This window comes from Oncorhynchus keta, chromosome 17 (genome assembly GCF_023373465.1).
Source record: "Oncorhynchus keta strain PuntledgeMale-10-30-2019 chromosome 17, Oket_V2, whole genome shotgun sequence".
NCBI classification, from domain to species: domain Eukaryota; kingdom Metazoa; phylum Chordata; class Actinopteri; order Salmoniformes; family Salmonidae; genus Oncorhynchus; species Oncorhynchus keta.
Window position 1 is genome coordinate 28,415,489 of NC_068437.1, and position 15,252 is coordinate 28,430,740.

General features: G+C 44.1%; 2 protein-coding genes across 14 annotated transcripts in view; one reads left to right on the forward strand and one right to left on the reverse strand.

The window, feature by feature from the left end:
* Window positions 1–6,963, reverse strand: LOC118396753 (tripartite motif-containing protein 16-like). Of its 6 annotated transcripts, XM_052465801.1 has the most exons (4): window positions 6,670–6,963; window positions 5,092–5,143; window positions 4,439–4,970; window positions 3,697–3,995 (listed from the first exon to the last, which is right to left on the reverse strand). In XM_052465801.1, coding segments are annotated over exons 2-4 (585 nt in total). In that variant the 5' UTR covers window positions 6,670–6,963; the 3' UTR covers window positions 3,697–3,994. The 6 variants fall into 6 exon arrangements, with proteins under 6 accessions (XP_052321758.1, XP_052321760.1, XP_035647053.2 ...); XM_052465798.1 differs by lacking the exons at window positions 3,697–3,995; window positions 4,439–4,970; window positions 5,092–5,143 and adding exons at window positions 1–2,036; window positions 2,158–2,209; XM_052465800.1 differs by lacking the exons at window positions 3,697–3,995; window positions 4,439–4,970; window positions 5,092–5,143; window positions 6,670–6,963 and adding exons at window positions 1–2,036; window positions 2,158–2,209; window positions 5,524–5,713.
* LOC118396752 (telomere repeats-binding bouquet formation protein 1-like) overlaps window positions 6,483–15,252 on the forward strand; it is a 23,080-nt gene continuing 14,310 nt past the window's right edge. For 4 of the 8 annotated variants that reach the window (XM_035791154.2, XM_035791155.2, XM_035791153.2 and 1 more), the window contains exons 1-15: window positions 7,118–7,303; window positions 7,860–7,911; window positions 8,019–8,129; window positions 8,233–8,361; window positions 8,452–8,583; window positions 9,021–9,081; window positions 9,263–9,381; window positions 9,507–9,635; window positions 10,103–10,255; window positions 10,394–10,525; window positions 10,680–10,802; window positions 10,916–11,058; window positions 13,626–14,000; window positions 14,282–14,724; window positions 14,849–14,919. In XM_035791154.2, coding sequence (XP_035647047.2) covers window positions 7,250–7,303; window positions 7,860–7,911; window positions 8,019–8,129; window positions 8,233–8,361; window positions 8,452–8,583; window positions 9,021–9,081; window positions 9,263–9,381; window positions 9,507–9,635; window positions 10,103–10,255; window positions 10,394–10,525; window positions 10,680–10,802; window positions 10,916–11,058; window positions 13,626–14,000; window positions 14,282–14,724; window positions 14,849–14,919 — 2,227 coding nt within the window. In that variant the 5' untranslated portion in view covers window positions 7,118–7,249. Of the gene's footprint in view, window positions 6,630–7,117; window positions 7,304–7,807; window positions 7,912–8,018; window positions 8,130–8,232; window positions 8,362–8,451; window positions 8,584–9,020; window positions 9,082–9,262; window positions 9,382–9,506; window positions 9,636–10,102; window positions 10,256–10,393; window positions 10,526–10,679; window positions 10,803–10,915; window positions 11,059–13,625; window positions 14,001–14,281; window positions 14,725–14,848; window positions 14,920–15,252 lie in introns of those variants that run through there. The other 4 variants (XM_035791157.2, XM_035791156.2, XM_035791159.2 and 1 more) reach the window with 4 other exon arrangements.

The following is a 15,252-nucleotide window of genomic DNA, read 5'->3' on the forward strand; positions in this document are numbered from 1 at the left end:
TAAAGAACAATGTTTTATTCCGTAACAGAGAAAAATGGTCACGCCAATACTGGGTGCACATACGAGACTGGCCCAAAACCAGGCCCCAACCCGTCCGTTGGAAAAACAAAGGGAAACGCACCACCACAAACATACACACAGGAAAATGAAGCCCGCACAAAGAGCAGGCGGGCCTTACCGGCTTAAATAGCCCAAGTGAATTCTCAATTGTGGTACGGTTCTAGAAACATAAATCCATCCACTTTCATATCACAACAATATATATTCACAAATGCAAAATACACACTCACTGTATACTGTTTTAATCGGTTTTAACACAGTTGTAGCTGACAGTATTTTTCAGGGACAACACGTTTGTGGCCTCCGTCTTCCATTTATACACAGGTGTTCGAAAGATGCATATAGCTAATTAGCACAGGTAGTCCAGTTGGTCTTCCGTCTGTTGTCCGTGTGGGAATCCTAACCCTATAAAATTGTGCATCAATTTAACCTTTTGTTTTTTAAAAATAATTTCTTGCCGATGTGAAATACAAGGTCCTTATGCTTCCAAAACTGTACCGCAAGTGATGCATGATAATGTTCGGAAAGAGCGTCATGGCTCTTAACATATTTTGCCCCTACAGAAAACGGCACCGTCCAATGACTTTGATGTGTAACGTAATGCAACAGAGAGTCATGATCAAGGGCTAGCTGCACACAAGCTTCTGGACATCCAGATCCCAGTAGCCTTCAATACAGTCCATACAGTAGCTGTGTCCAGAAGGAATAGTCACCGGATCCTTCAGTATCTCCTAACATATTGAACAACTGATCAAGTCCATGGCTTCTGCCATTTTGAAACGCAAGTGCTTTATCCATGGCATAGACCAGGTGAATCCAGATGAAAGCCATGATCGCTTTTTGGTGTCACTTGTCAAATCCACTTCAATCAGTGTAGATGAAGGGGAGGAGACAGATTAAATAAGGATGTTTAAGCCTTGAGACATGGACTGGGTATGTGTGCCATTCAGAGGGTGAATGGGCAATATTTAAGTGCCTTTGAACAGGGTATAGTAATTTGTGTACACTGATGCCTAACATTAGAATCAATCCCTTTCAGTGACAAAGACTGTGGACAGTTCATATTTTAACAGTAGTGCACATGTTGTGCATTCACCAGTAGTTTGTATCATAAAATAATGTTAAGTCTGTCAGGTTGAAACAGATTGCATGATGTATATGTACACAGTGAAAGTCAATAAGTGTAGATAAATATGTGTTTCTTTAAGAACAATGCAAACAACTCATTGTCAATGGAGGTTGTGCAAAGCTGATGTCTAACAGATTAAATCCCTTTCATTTAAATGGACTGCATCCTCTGAATAGTGCACGGGTGCACTCACTTGTAGATTGCATTACTGTTTTCATAAAGGTATCATGTTATTATGTCAGGCTGAAAAAGATTTTACGATGCTTATGAACATACTGAAAGTCAATGAGTGTAGATACAACTTTGTTAATTTACTATATTGGTGTCAGTATCTTCACAGATGATCCATAACCAGGACCAACCCAGAATCCAGGGTAGAGGGGCTGAGTGAATGTGGTCTGGACTCTGTGGAGGAGGGTCATCTTGTCAGAGACACTGTAGAAGGACAGAGTTCCTGCCTTGTGGTCCAGGTACACTCCTACTCTGGAGGAGCAGGGGGTAGGGATATCAGTATTGATATTATTGTGCCTGAAAGAGCAGATAGACGGATCACAGACCAAAGTCCAGGACTGATAATTTCGTCCAAAGCTAACATCCACTCCATCTCCTCTCCTGCAGATCCCTTTATAAGACACGGCAACTTTACACTTGCTCCCACTCCTTTCTACCTCCCAGTAGCAGGTTCCAGACAAAGCTTCTTTACACAGCAGCTGGCAGTAGAAGTTAAATCTGTCTGGATGGTGAAGATAGGACTCAGCATTTTCACTCCTGGTCACCTTCCTGTTCCCCTCAGACAGACGCAGATATCTATTAGCTGTGTTGGGGTCCAATGTGAGCTGGCAGGAATCTGAAATTATTTTGAAATAAAACATTGTGTTTGCATGTGTCTGTATACCTGCACGCATTTGTGTGTAGGTCAGGCAGGCTAGTGAAACCGTATTCATAGTTGTGTGTAGATATTTACTCACATTTCAAGAACTCTTCTCTGGTATTGGGTTCAGGAGGTGAAACAACCTTCATCTTTGCACGGTACCCGTTAGGAAACACATAGAGAAGAGGGGGATTCATTACAACCAATTTAATCAAACAAATAACTCTGCCCAACAACCTCCTCCTCCCCCCTCACATGAGCTGAACTGTGTGAACTGCAACCTATCCATGAACTGTATTCACATGTAATGTTTTTGTTGTAATATTGTTTGTGATCTACATTGGTGTATGCATTTGAATGGATAGTTTACCAAAATTACACATTGGTTTTCCTAACCCTGGAGTGAGCAGTATGGCAGCAATCCATGCTTTTGTTTTATTTCCCTGGAACTGTTTCCAAATGCTAACGTTTTAGTATTTGTGGTACAAATCCCATTCAAGTCATGGTACCGATATAAGCATTTGTCACACATCATGTCCAAGTCATCCAAAAGCATTTCAAATTGATTGTGAAACTCAACAAAGTCACTTATAGATGATTTGAACATAATGCGTGGAAAATTCTAATATTGGTACCATGACTTGAAAAGGATTTGTGCCACAAATGCTAAAACGTTAGCATATGGAAAGAGAGCTAGAGAAACTAAACCAAGCATTCATTGTCGTCATACCTTGTTCATAGACTGCTTACAGGGTATGAAAATCAACATGTAATTTTATAATTAGGGTGAACTATTAGTGGCGCAGCAGTCAATGGCACTGCATCTCAGTGCCCGAGGCGTCACTACAGACCCTAGTTCGATTCCAGGCTGTATCACAACCGGACATGATTGGGAGTCCCATAGGGTGGTGCACAATTGAACTAGCATCGTCCGGGTTAGGGTTTGGCACAATTGGCCAAGCGTCGTCCGGGTTAGGGTTTGGCCGTGGTAGGCCGTCATTGTAAATAAGAATTTGTTCTTAACCGACTTGCCCGGTTAAATATATATATATCCCTTTAAGTGCTAAATGTGGTGATGCTGTGTTGTTGAGATCATGCAAGACACAAAAAAAGAGGCACAAAGAATGATTATTATTATTATCATCCCACCCATTCACTCAGCTCACACCAGGACCCCAGATAGCCTATTCCCCACAGTGGGACTCAGTGGTGTTTGAATGAGGCCCTGCATGGGCTCCTCATTGGCTTTAGTCTAGGAATCTGCTAATTCAATAAGCTACATGTGAGTTGTCAACACTCAAATCAAATCAAATTTATTTGTCACATACACATGGTTAGCAGATGTTAATGCGAGTGTAGAGAAATGCTTGTGCTTCTAGTTCCGACAATGCAGTAGAAACCAACGAGTAATCTAACCTAACTATTCCAAATCTACTACCTTATACACACAAGTGTAAAGGGATAAAGAATATGTACATATAGATATACGAATGAGTGATGGTACAGAACTCACCTTAAGTCTCACCTCCTGAATCTTCTTCGTATTTATTTCTGTCAGTGTTTCCACCAATTCTGCAATGACAGTGTTTTTGTTCAGAACAGGCCTTGTAGGGAAGATCTGTCTGCACTGGGGGCAGCTGCAGACAAGTTTCTGATCCCAGAAGCATTTAATACAGTCCATACAGTAGCTGTGTCCACAGGGAATAGTCACTGGATCCTTCAGTATCTCCAAACAGATTGAACAACTGATTGAGTCCATGGCTTCTGCCATTTTGAAATGCAAGCAGACTGAGCTGAAGAGATGAGTTTCGTTTCCAATTGTGCTGAGGAGTAGGCTTTGGAGTGGCTCCCAATAACCCATATAACATTTCACTTCCTGGATCTTAACTCACGTATCAGATACCAGCTACGGCCAGCAGAGGGGCTATAAGTGGTCTGTCACAACCATAGAGAGAGAGAGAGAACTTTCTTATTGTAAGTTTGAGATTGAATGACATTTACTAGAACAGCGGTAACCCTTCAAGTCAAAGCTCCATAACTGTGGACCGGAAGCCATTTAAACATCAACTCAACAAAACATATACTACAAAAGAAACATCCATTCCATGAGCTACATCAGATTGCATAGAATTGATTTCAACAAACAATGCAAACAGCTCATTGTCAATGGAGCTTGTGCAAAGCTGATGTCGAACAGATTAAATCCCTTTCATTTAAATGGACTGCATCCTCTGAATAGTGCACGGGTGCACTCACTTGTAGATTGCATTACTGTTTTCATAAAGGTATCATGTTATTGTGTCAGGCTGAAAAAGATTTTACGATGCTTATGAGCATACTGAAAGTCAATGAGTGTAGATACAACTTTGTTAATTTACTATATTGGTGTCAGTATCTTCACAGATGATCCATAACCAGGACCAACCCAGAATCCAGGGTAGAGGGGCTGAGTGAATGTGGTCTGGACTCTGTGGAGGAGGGTCATCTTGTCAGAGACACTGTAGAAGGACAGAGTTCCTGCCTTGTGGTCCAGGTACACTCCTACTCTGGAGGAGCAGGGGGTAGGGATATCAGTATTTATATTTTTGTGCCTGAAAGAGCAGATAGACAGATCACAGACCAAAGTCCAGGACTGATAATTTCGTCCAAAGCTAACATCCACTCCATCTCCTCTCCTGCAGATCCCTTTATAAGACACGGCAACTTTACACTTGCTCCCACTCCTTTCTACCTCCCAGTAACAGGTTCCAGACAAAGCTTCTTTACACAGCAGCTGGCAGTAGAAGTTAAATCTGTCTGGATGGTGAAGATAGGACTCAGCATTTTCACTCCTGGTCACCTTCCTGTTCCCCTCAGACAGACGCAGATATCTATTAGCTGTGTTGGGGTCCAATGTGAGCTGGCAGGAATCTGAAATTATTTTGAAATAAAACATTGTGTTTGCATGTGTCTGTATACCTGCACGCATTTGTGTGTAGGTCAGGCAGGCTAGTGAAACCGTATTCATAGTTGTGTGTAGATATTTACTCACATTTCAAGAACTCTTCTCTGGTATTGGGTTCAGGAGGTGAAACAACCTTCATCTTTGCACGGTACCCGTTAGGAAACACATAGAGAAGAGGGGGATTCATTACAACCAATTTAATCAAACAAATAACTCTGCCCAACAACCTCCTCCTCCCCCCTCACATGAGCTGAACTGTGTGAACTGCAACCTATCCATGAACTGTATTCACATGTAATGTTTTTGTTGTAATATTTTTAGTAATTTACATTGGTGTATGTATTTATACATACAAGGGAGAGAGAGAGAGAGAGACACACACACAGCTGCATGCGAGTTCAGTGAACTGTGTTTACTCGTGATCAGGGGTGTATTCATTTCACCAATTCTGTTGAAAGGGATTCTTAAACGGAAGTTTCTTAAACTGAAGCAAACGGAACAAAACAGCGATCAACATACCTGAATTTGTCCAATAGAAAGTCTTGTTTGCAACTGTTGGACTAATGATTACACCCTATATCAGCTAGATGCAGGCAAGAGTTTGCAAGGTGGTACTGAATGTCATTGTCTGGAACCTAAAATTGATCTCTGTTACATTGAACAGGGTAAATGGAATATGAATGATAGTCAACCAATATACTGTAATATAAATAAGGCCATGCTCACGAAAAAACAAATCGTCCTCCCTCATCTTAAACGGCACTGGCAAAGTGATATGCCCCAACGCAACTCTAAAGTCTAATACATCCACAGTCCGATTTCAACAAATGTGTAACATTTTGTTTACACTTTTCTCATTGTCTTTGTGGAATTTATATAACAACATTCTGACCTCGCTCAGAATTATTTATTCCAAATGGCAGGATTACACTATTTGAACCCGTTTGATCACTTTCAAATCGGGGATTTTTATTTTGAAAGGGAATGGCAAACGCCACTATTGTGGCTAGTTTCACACATGTACGTGCGACGTCCCTATTGCTCCTGATATGTATGTAGTTCGCTAGCTAACCAACACATTTTCTCCGGTAGCTAGTTAAAATAAGAGATTAACTTCAAGCAAAACATTAGAAAATGTAGCTGTCTAAATGCTTTCTATGATAAACCTGTTGGCAAAAAAAGACCTTGCTCTTTCATTGTAAACGTCTTATGGTGTGTAGCTTAGTTGCTAGCCAAATAGCTTTACATTATTTTATTTTGTGTGAAAACTATAGTTGCACGCCCCCGAGTAGCGCAGCGGGTCTAAGGCACTGCATTTCGGGTGCAAGAAGTCCCTGATTCGAATCCAGGCATAATCTCATCCGGCCGTGATTGGGAGTCCCATAGGGCCTCGTCCGGGTTTGGCCGTCATTGTAAATAAGAATGTGTTCTTAACTGACTTGCCTAGTTAAATAAAAAAAATACATACATCTCGGGTCAAGAGTAAATTTATGCTTGATCCGAAAACGCGGACGCCATATGGGTGGTATGGTGTAATTGCAAGCCAGATTGGAGGCACACAGAGGTCACATTTAACTCTACCGCATCGCCATACGCCTCTTACATTTTCGGGCTCCGCATTAACGGTAGGTGAGGGTGGGAGGTCCTGTATAAACACAAACTCACTTCACATCTCTGAGCGGCTCGGAAAATCCCAAGTATGAATGCCGACTTCTGCAGAGGCCATATCACCGTAAATGTTGCAAGGCCTACGCAGCGCTTTTAAAAAATGTTTATGATGGTGTGCGTTTTTAAAATGCAGATTTCTAAAAGCTAAAGCGACCCCTGCCCTGTTGGCCTGGTAACTGTTGCAATGTAACATTAGCTAGCTAGGAAACGTCTGAAATGTGCAAGGCATACGGAGATGACATGAGTTTCACTCCGAACTGAAGCCTGGGCAGCTGCTAACTTAACCAACGTCTGGCTAAACCGTGGGCTTTATGGATCTCCACTAGTAACACTATAAGTACATAGATACTGGAGATCCATAAAGCCCAAAGCAGCTGCCCAGGCTAACGCATAACGAACTATTTTACACTACTGTAAATAATACTGAAGCTAAGACACCTTGACCTGTTGATATTTAGCTAACGTTAGCTAGGTTTAAAAAAAAAAAGTCCCTGGCTTCGTTCGGCCTCCGACAAGTCGCGCCTTTACGGAGGCCAATCAAAAACGGTGGAGGTACATCCATCCGGTGCACCAGCAAATGCATCAACACATAAACATCTTAAAGTCTGTTTACTGGCCAGCAAATGACAATGTAAGAGTGTATGCTTTGATTTGAATTGTAATTCATGAAGTGTATTGATGAATTGGCAAGCACTAGACAGGTAGCTAGATAGCTGTTTTTTTTTGTGCAAGGTCGCTCATGAGAGTCGTGACACATCTAGTAGCAGATAGCTAACGTTAGCTAGCTCAGGTGGTGACAACAATCTGTGACTACTGCCGCGTTCATAACATATCCGGCCTCAAATACAACTGGGAACTGAGAGGGAGGGAAACCGTGTTTTGAACGGTCATCCAATTTGGCAGTCCAAGTCTGCAACTCGGGCCTCTTTCGAGAGCTCGGAGTTTCCGACCTAAAGATCACCGACGTCACGATTTTACCTGTTTATTGTATTTCAACTTCCCAGTTGTTTTGAAAGCGCCATCCCACAGAGTTTATAAACCTCTTGGATCGTACTTTCTTGCTAGCTAGCTAGTTACAGCAACAGCACAGATTAATACAGCCTGTATTTCTTTGGTAACAACATCTGTCCTACAGTCCTAGCTAGCATCCTTATTTCTTGAAACATATCCATGTCCCACCCTGGCAGCTCGATCCATTGAAAATGGAAATGTATGTTTCCAGCATAAGCAAACGTAATGGTGAGTATTAATTGCTGGACTTTTATGTTACACATGACACTACTTTATGTTTTTGTTCATTTATTTGTTTGGTTTGTCTTTTTTAAATGTGTTTTTCTACTTTACAGCCACAAAGACAGATCTGAGTTTGTTGCTGGAGTGTCTGAAGTACCAGATGAAATGTCCTGCTTCACAGAAACAAGCTCTTTTCACCATCTACTCCATCTGTCAACAGAGAGGTCTCTCACACGCCCACACAAACAGCAAATCTTCTGTAGATTAATTTAATAGACAAGTGAACCAATAATAGTGATGTAATGTCACTGATTCTCTCTGTTTCAGAAGAGAATGTGGACTTCTTCAGAGAGATGGGAGGAGTGGTGTTTGTGTACAACCTCTCTAAATCCAGTGCTCACTCAGAGGTCAGGGAGACTGCTCAGTTCACACTGGGAATGCTGGCAGAGGCCAATGGTGTGTGTGTATATATTGGTAGTGTACTTTAAGCAGTTTCTCTCTGATGCTGACGTACGTGTATTGTAAACACACTGTGTGTATGTGCAGTGTACTGTAAGCAGGCCCTGTGTAGGAGGGAGACATTCAGTGATCTGGCCGAGTGTCTGATGCAGCAGGACAGTCCACTGACCCAGAGGAGAGTAGCTGTCTACCTGCTCTCTGTCCTCGTCGCCAACAACAGTAAGAGCAGACAGGAAAACTGACTTTAGGTTTCTTTGGTCCGGCTGGGGTTGATAGTTGATTTCGAACAGAGGGTGATTGTCATGACAGGCAGGTGTTTTACCTGGTACAGCCAGAGGAGGATGGGGCTCCCCTGTCTAGTGCCTCTCAAGGTTTCTACCTTCCAGGGAGTTTTTCCTTGACACTGTACTAGTGCTTGATTTTTGAAGTCTAAGTTGGGTTACTGTGAAGCACCTAAGCCCTGTTCACACTACAGGACATAATGCTGAAATCAGTTTTGCAGGAAAAATAATAGATTTGGATATGCAAAAAAAAAAGGATTTGAGTCACTTCTAAACCTCCAGTGTGAACAAGGCTTTATTGATGTTAATGTGAAAAGCACTAGGCTATATATATTGTACATACAGATGTGGTTAATTGTGTGTGTGCTGCTTCAGGGTCTGGCCAGAAGTTCGCTCAGACCTCAGGCTGTCTGGATATCCTGCTGGACTTGTTCAGGTAAACACTGAAATGCACTTCACTGGGTTTCCGGCAGACATGGGTTGAAATAGACAACGAATTATCTTTTACAATCAAGACCTGCATGGTCAAGAGGTGAGCAGATGATTACATTGTATTAAAGTAAAACTGTACAGGGCAACTCCAATTCAGGTTGATTAATGTTTGTTTCTCTCCCCAGAACTAGTTTCCCTCTCTCTGGTGAGGCCACAGTGAGACCTGCTAACGTCACTCAGCTGTTCCAACTCTGGACCTCTGTGTCCAGTGCTCTCTGTGGCTGTGTCAACAACCCCCAGAATGGTAATGTGTCTGTCTGTGTGTATTTGTGTCCTTGTACAGTGTTCTATGCAGCTGTACATTAAATAAACAAGGGTGGTTATGCATGTGTGTAACTTGGTGGACAAAGAAAAATGTTCTTTCCCTAGAGGAGAGCCAGCGTATGTGTGTGTCAGCCTTCCCCCTGGTCAAGGGCTGGCTGCAGCAGCTCTCTCACCCCTACGCAGAGATGGTTCAGCCCATCTGCTCCTTTATATCCATGACTGTTGCCAACAACCGTGAGTAAAACAGGGATGTTTAATGTTTAGAGTCAGTTACTTACATACTGTATGTATCTTGTGATTGAAAAGGTATGTTAGCCTTTTTAACAGATTTTCTTGAGTTGTCTTGTCACACACAGAATACTTGGGTTGCTTTTGCAATGGACAGTTTGTAATTGTAATCCGAGTAGTTTTATAAGTGCAGTGTTTCTATTTCTATGACGGCCAGGCAAAGATCTTAAAGATGGATGCAGACCTTCAGTCTGTAGAGATTCGTGTCCTAGAGGGTTTTGGTAACTGTTCAAATGAAGGTTTATATCTCTCTCTTTCTCTCCCTGGTGTTAAGGAAGGAAGGATGGATGGATGCAGGCCTTTAGTCTTTAGAGGCTACAGTGTAGATGGTTTTGGTTGGTCTGAACACTCATTATTCTGTATTCATCTCCTATCTCTGTGTCTCCCACTATCTCTCTCGACCCCTCTCACAGATTGTGCTCAGGATAGTTTTTCCATAGTCGGTGGGCTCGAAAATCTGACACTCACTCTGATTCGCTTAGCCTCTGATGCCTCCCACAGCCCATTGGCTTGTCAGCTGTCTGTCATCATGACCAAGACCCTGTCAGCCTGCATCATTGACAACCGTGAGTGACTCAATCCCTGAATCCCAAATCAACCCCTCTCCCCTACTGCTAGGGCGAACTCACTCTCATACAGCCATGTAAACCAGCTCTCCTTAGGTAACCTGTCCATTTGATCCTCTCTCCCCCTACTGTGCGTAGCTGTGTTGGCGTCAGGTCTGGCAGGTTATGGTTTGGTTCCTCAGCTCCACTCCCTGCTGTCCAGCCGCAGCCTGGAGCCCCAAGACAGGCTCATTGTCATACTCACCCTGGGACACTGCACTGAGGCCTCTGGTATGGCTGGGACGCACAGCTTTATTTGCATCAAATAATGACGATAAAGCATCTTGCAATTCCAAAGAAAACATTAAGTTATTACAACAATGATAACTGCACAGTAATAACTGTGATAACTACAGCATTTATTTAATTCAATTGTCTCTTCTAGAGGAGCACCGGTCTCAGTTCTTACAGTGTGGAGGTCTGTCCCTCATCACTCTACTGACTGAGTCTACCAGTGAAGAGCTCAGAAAGGCTGCTGCCTTCATACTGCAGACCTGCAAACAGGCTAGTGAGTACACACACAGACCTGTATGCAGATGTCAGTGTTGAAGTGAGTCTACCCATTTCATTATGTCCGTAGCATTGTCTTTCCTCTCATCCTGCTCCTCCCTGTCCTCCCAGCTGTGTTTCTGCGCGGTGCGGTACATGGGGAGTCTCAGGGTCAGACTGCAGAGCTGGAGCCCCCTGTGGACATGGAGGGGTACTGGAGGTCAGCACGAGACATGCTGCACAGGATCAACCAGCTGGAGAGACAACAGGCTCAGGTATATTACACCACACACACATATACATGGCGGGAACCCGGTTACTGGGATTTACCGCCCAAGACCATTCTCTTTTCCCGGGATAAATAACTGCGAGAAACTGGTAAATTATAATAAATTGTTTATATGAACAGCATGGCATGAAATGGACCTGTTAAATTATATGTGATGTCTAAATCTGTCTTTACGGCCTCTGCATGACGAATTATCAACACTCAGGGTGGCGACAGACAGCCCATCTCAGTATGGAGAGCAGTTCACTATGCATGTAGACCTATCATCTCATCATGGTAACTTTTTTTCTTGTGACAGGTGCTGTAGGCCTGCATTTGCTGCAGCATAGTCTACAGTAATATAAAGAATAAATGCACATCTTTTGGGGGTCACCTTGTTTTTTAATTGTAAATACTTTTACAATTTTGTTGCAGCTGCAGAGTCACTCAAATATCGTTGCTTTAAATCAGTGCACGCCCAAGCACTCTCTTTCTCTCCATTAACTCCATTCAAATTGCATCCAAAATAGATAATCATGTTCTAGTTAAGCAATAAGGCACCAGGGGGCGTGGTATATGGCCAATTTACAACGGCTAAGGGCTGTTATGCACAACGCAACGCAGAGTGCCCGGATACAGCCCTTAGCCGTGGTATATTGGCATATATCACAAACACCCGAGGTGCCTTATTGCTATTATAAACTGGTTACCAACATAATTGGAGCATTAAAAATAAATGTTTTGTTATACACGTGATATACGGTCTGATATACCACAGCTTTCAGCCAATCAGCATTCAGGGCTAGGACCACTCCGTTTGGTAGGTTGTCATTGTAAATAAGATTTTGTTCTTAAGTGACTTGCCTAGTTAAATAAAATAAAAAACATACATTGATACATAGCCCTATATATAGATGTCCTAGCCTACCTCTTTCAGGTAATACATTCAATGCAGTATTAGCCTTATATTTAGCTAATTAACGATGGGTTATGCATAATAAGCTTCTAACTTATTACATTTACATTTACATTTAAGTCATTTAGCAGACGCTCTTATCCAGAGCGACTTACAAATTGGTGCATACACCTTATGACAACCAGTGGAACAGCCACTTGCATCTAAATCTTGTTGGGGGGAAGGATTACTTACCCTATCCTAGGTATTCCTTGAAGAGGTGGGGTTTCAGGTGTCTCCGGAAGGTGGTGATTGACTCCGCTGTCCTGGCGTCGTGAGGGAGTTTGTTCCACCATTGGGGGGCCAGAGCAGCGAACAGTTTTGACTGGGCTGAGCGGGAACTGTACTTCCTCAGTGGTAGGGAGGCGAGCAGGCCAGAGGTGGATGAACGCAGTGCCCTTGTTTGGGTGTAGGGCCTGATCAAAGCCTGGAGGTACTGAGGTGCCGTTCCCCTCACAGCTCCGTAGGCGAGCACCATGGTCTTGTAGCGGATGCGAGCTTCAACAGGAAGCCAGTGGAGAGAGCGGAGGAGCGGGGTGACGTGAGAGAACTTGGGAAGGTTGAACACCAGACGGGCTGCGGCGTTCTGGATGAGTTGTAGGGGTTTAATGGCACAGGCAGGGAGCCCAGCCAACAGCGAGTTGCAGTAATCAAGACGGGAGATGACAAGTGCCTGGATTAGGACCTGCGCCGCTTCCTGTGTGAGGCAGGGTCGTACTCTGCGGATGTTGTAGAGCATGAACCTACAGGAACGGGACACCGCCTTGATGTTAGTTGAGAACGTCAGGGTGTTGTCCAGGATCACGCCAAGGTTCTTAGCGCTCTGGGAGGAGGACACAATGGAGTTGTCAACCGTGATGGCGAGATCATGGAACGGGCAGTCCTTCCCCGGGAGGAAGAGGAGCTCCGTCTTGCTGAGGTTCAGCTTGAGGTGGTGATCCGTCATCCACACCGATATGTCTGCCAGACATGCAGAGATGCGATTCGCCACCTGGTCATCAGAAGGGGGAAAGGAGAAGATTAATTGTGTGTCGTCTGCATAGCAATGATAGGAGAGACCATGTGAGGTTATGACAGAGCCAAGTGACTTGGTGTATAGCGAGAATAAGAGAGGGCCTAGAACAGAGCCCTGGGGGACACCAGTGGTGAGAGCGCGTGGTGAGGAGACAGATTCTCGCCACGCCACCTGGTAGGAGCGACCTGTCAGGTAGGACGCAATCCAAGCGTGGGCCGCGCCGGAGAGCCTCTGTCTCTTGTGCAAAACAAATGCACCTGTGCTCCACTGGCTTCTCCCATGCAGGATAATCTAGACTAGAATAGCGTTCTGGACATTTTTTTTGTTTGTATTTCTTATACCAATAAACTATTTGAAGAGGGATGCAAGCTCTTGTTTGCTTAATGTTAAATACAGCAGCCAATAGAAGGTAGTTTGAAAGAAGAGCGAACGCGCGCTGGCGGTAGGCTATAGCGGTTATTTATTCAGACCCATAACCATTCAATCAAACAAATAAAAATAATAACTTACATTTTCGTGAAGAGAAGTGAAAGCCTTCTGCATCTAATTCTAGTCCTATATTATTCAATGATGTCATTGTGTGTGTGTTGGGGTTGTTGAACAGGGAGCGGAGGAGGAGTGGGAGGGGGTTGAACCAAGTTCCCCAGACCGACAGAACCCTGCAGAATGGGGGAGGAAGGAGCTACTCTTACCCCTACCTCTACCCCCATCCTTATCCCTACCGCCTCACCACACCTCTTTACCATACCAGGAGTGGAATGGAGGCAGGAGGTATGAGGAAAGAGAGCGTTGGAGAGGAGTAGAGAGTTGGGGTCAAGAGAGAAGAGAGGAGGGAGGAGGAGAAGAGAGGGGGATGTCCTGTGAACACACCCCAGTCTGGCCGGTTCTAGAGGGGAGGGGTGGAGATGGAGAGAGAGAGAATCTACACCATAGAGTCCTAGAGGAGAATCAACCCACAAACAGAGGGCAGGACCTAACGGTGCGGGTCTAACACAGCTCTGGTCCACTCTACACACAATGGTCCTGTCCAGAAACAACCCCTACCCTCTAGGGGACGTCATGTCAATCTGAAGGAATTGGATAGGTATAATAAGAAATATGGTAGCTCCACCTTGCCCTGTGACATGTTGTTTCTGGACAGGACCAATCTATTTTACAGACACTGTACTAGGCTCTCCAAGCGCACTGACTCTCTTGGGTATTTTATAGTAAGTTAAGTGTCAAGGTGTGTGTGTGTGTGTGTGTGTGTGTTTTGATCAGAAGCGTGTAAGGAGACAGACCAGTGAGGAGCCTCAGAAACTCAGCCGCAGCAGAGAGAGTGAGAGGGAGAAGAGAACACACACACAAAGGCACACCACTCTGCACATGTACACACTTGGAAACACACAACCAGAGAAGGACAGGGGCTTGGCAGCTAAGAGAAATACTTATCCTCTCTACACAAACACACTCACAGAGAAATGCACAAACACAGCATCACACATACAGACCGAGAACGGCAGAGACAAGCACCTTGGCATGAGAGAGCAGGCTCACACACCGTCTGTGTCAGCCGTGGGCTATGCTGGACCTTGTAGAGCTAGTGTCCCTGGGCAGCCCCGTGATGGAGAGGATGAGAGGTGTTCTGTATATCTGGGGACAGGAACACTGGTCCCTTCCTCCTCCAGTCCATTAGAAGGACACTCCCAGACACACACACACAGGTCAGCACTCTGCACTATATGCAAATGCAGTATTTATTGAAACATGAATCTTGTGAAATATTTCATGTCATGTAAGAAATGTAATTCTGTGTACCATTCTTCTCTTCCTCATGGTGTGTTTTAGCCAAGTGTTCAAGTGCCCAGCTCCAGGCAAGCCAGGAATGAGCAGGCAGAAGAAACCGTTGGATGATGAAGGTACAAAAATGTCAATGGGATAAAGTGACAATGCAAAACTGTCTACACTATGTATACAAAAATATGTGGACACCCCTTGAAATTAGTGTATTTGGCTGTTTCAGCCACACCCGTTGCTGACAGGTATAAAATAGAGCACACAGCCATGCAATCTCCATAGACAAACATTGGCAGTAGAATGGTCTTACTGAAGAGCTCAGTGACTTTCAACGTGGCACCGTCATAGGATGCCACCTTTCTAACAAGTCAGTTTGTCAAATTTCTGCCCTGCTAGAGCTGGCCCGGACAACTGTAAGTGCTGTTATTGTGAAGTGGAAACGTCTAGGAGCAACA

Excerpts from the sequence above, each read along its gene's own strand:
- LOC118396753 (XM_035791160.2), bottom strand. The coding sequence starts at position 3,921 with ATGGGTTATTGGGAGCCACTCCAAAGCCTACTCCTCAGCACAATTGGA. Across the intron at positions 2,210-3,573 it reads TTCAGGAGGTGAGACTTAAG|ATGAAGGTTGTTTCACCTCC; the intron begins GTGAGTTCTGTA and ends TACCGTGCAAAG. Across the intron at positions 2,037-2,157 it reads CAGAGAAGAGTTCTTGAAAT|ATTCCTGCCAGCTCACATTG; the intron begins GTGAGTAAATAT and ends AAATAATTTCAG.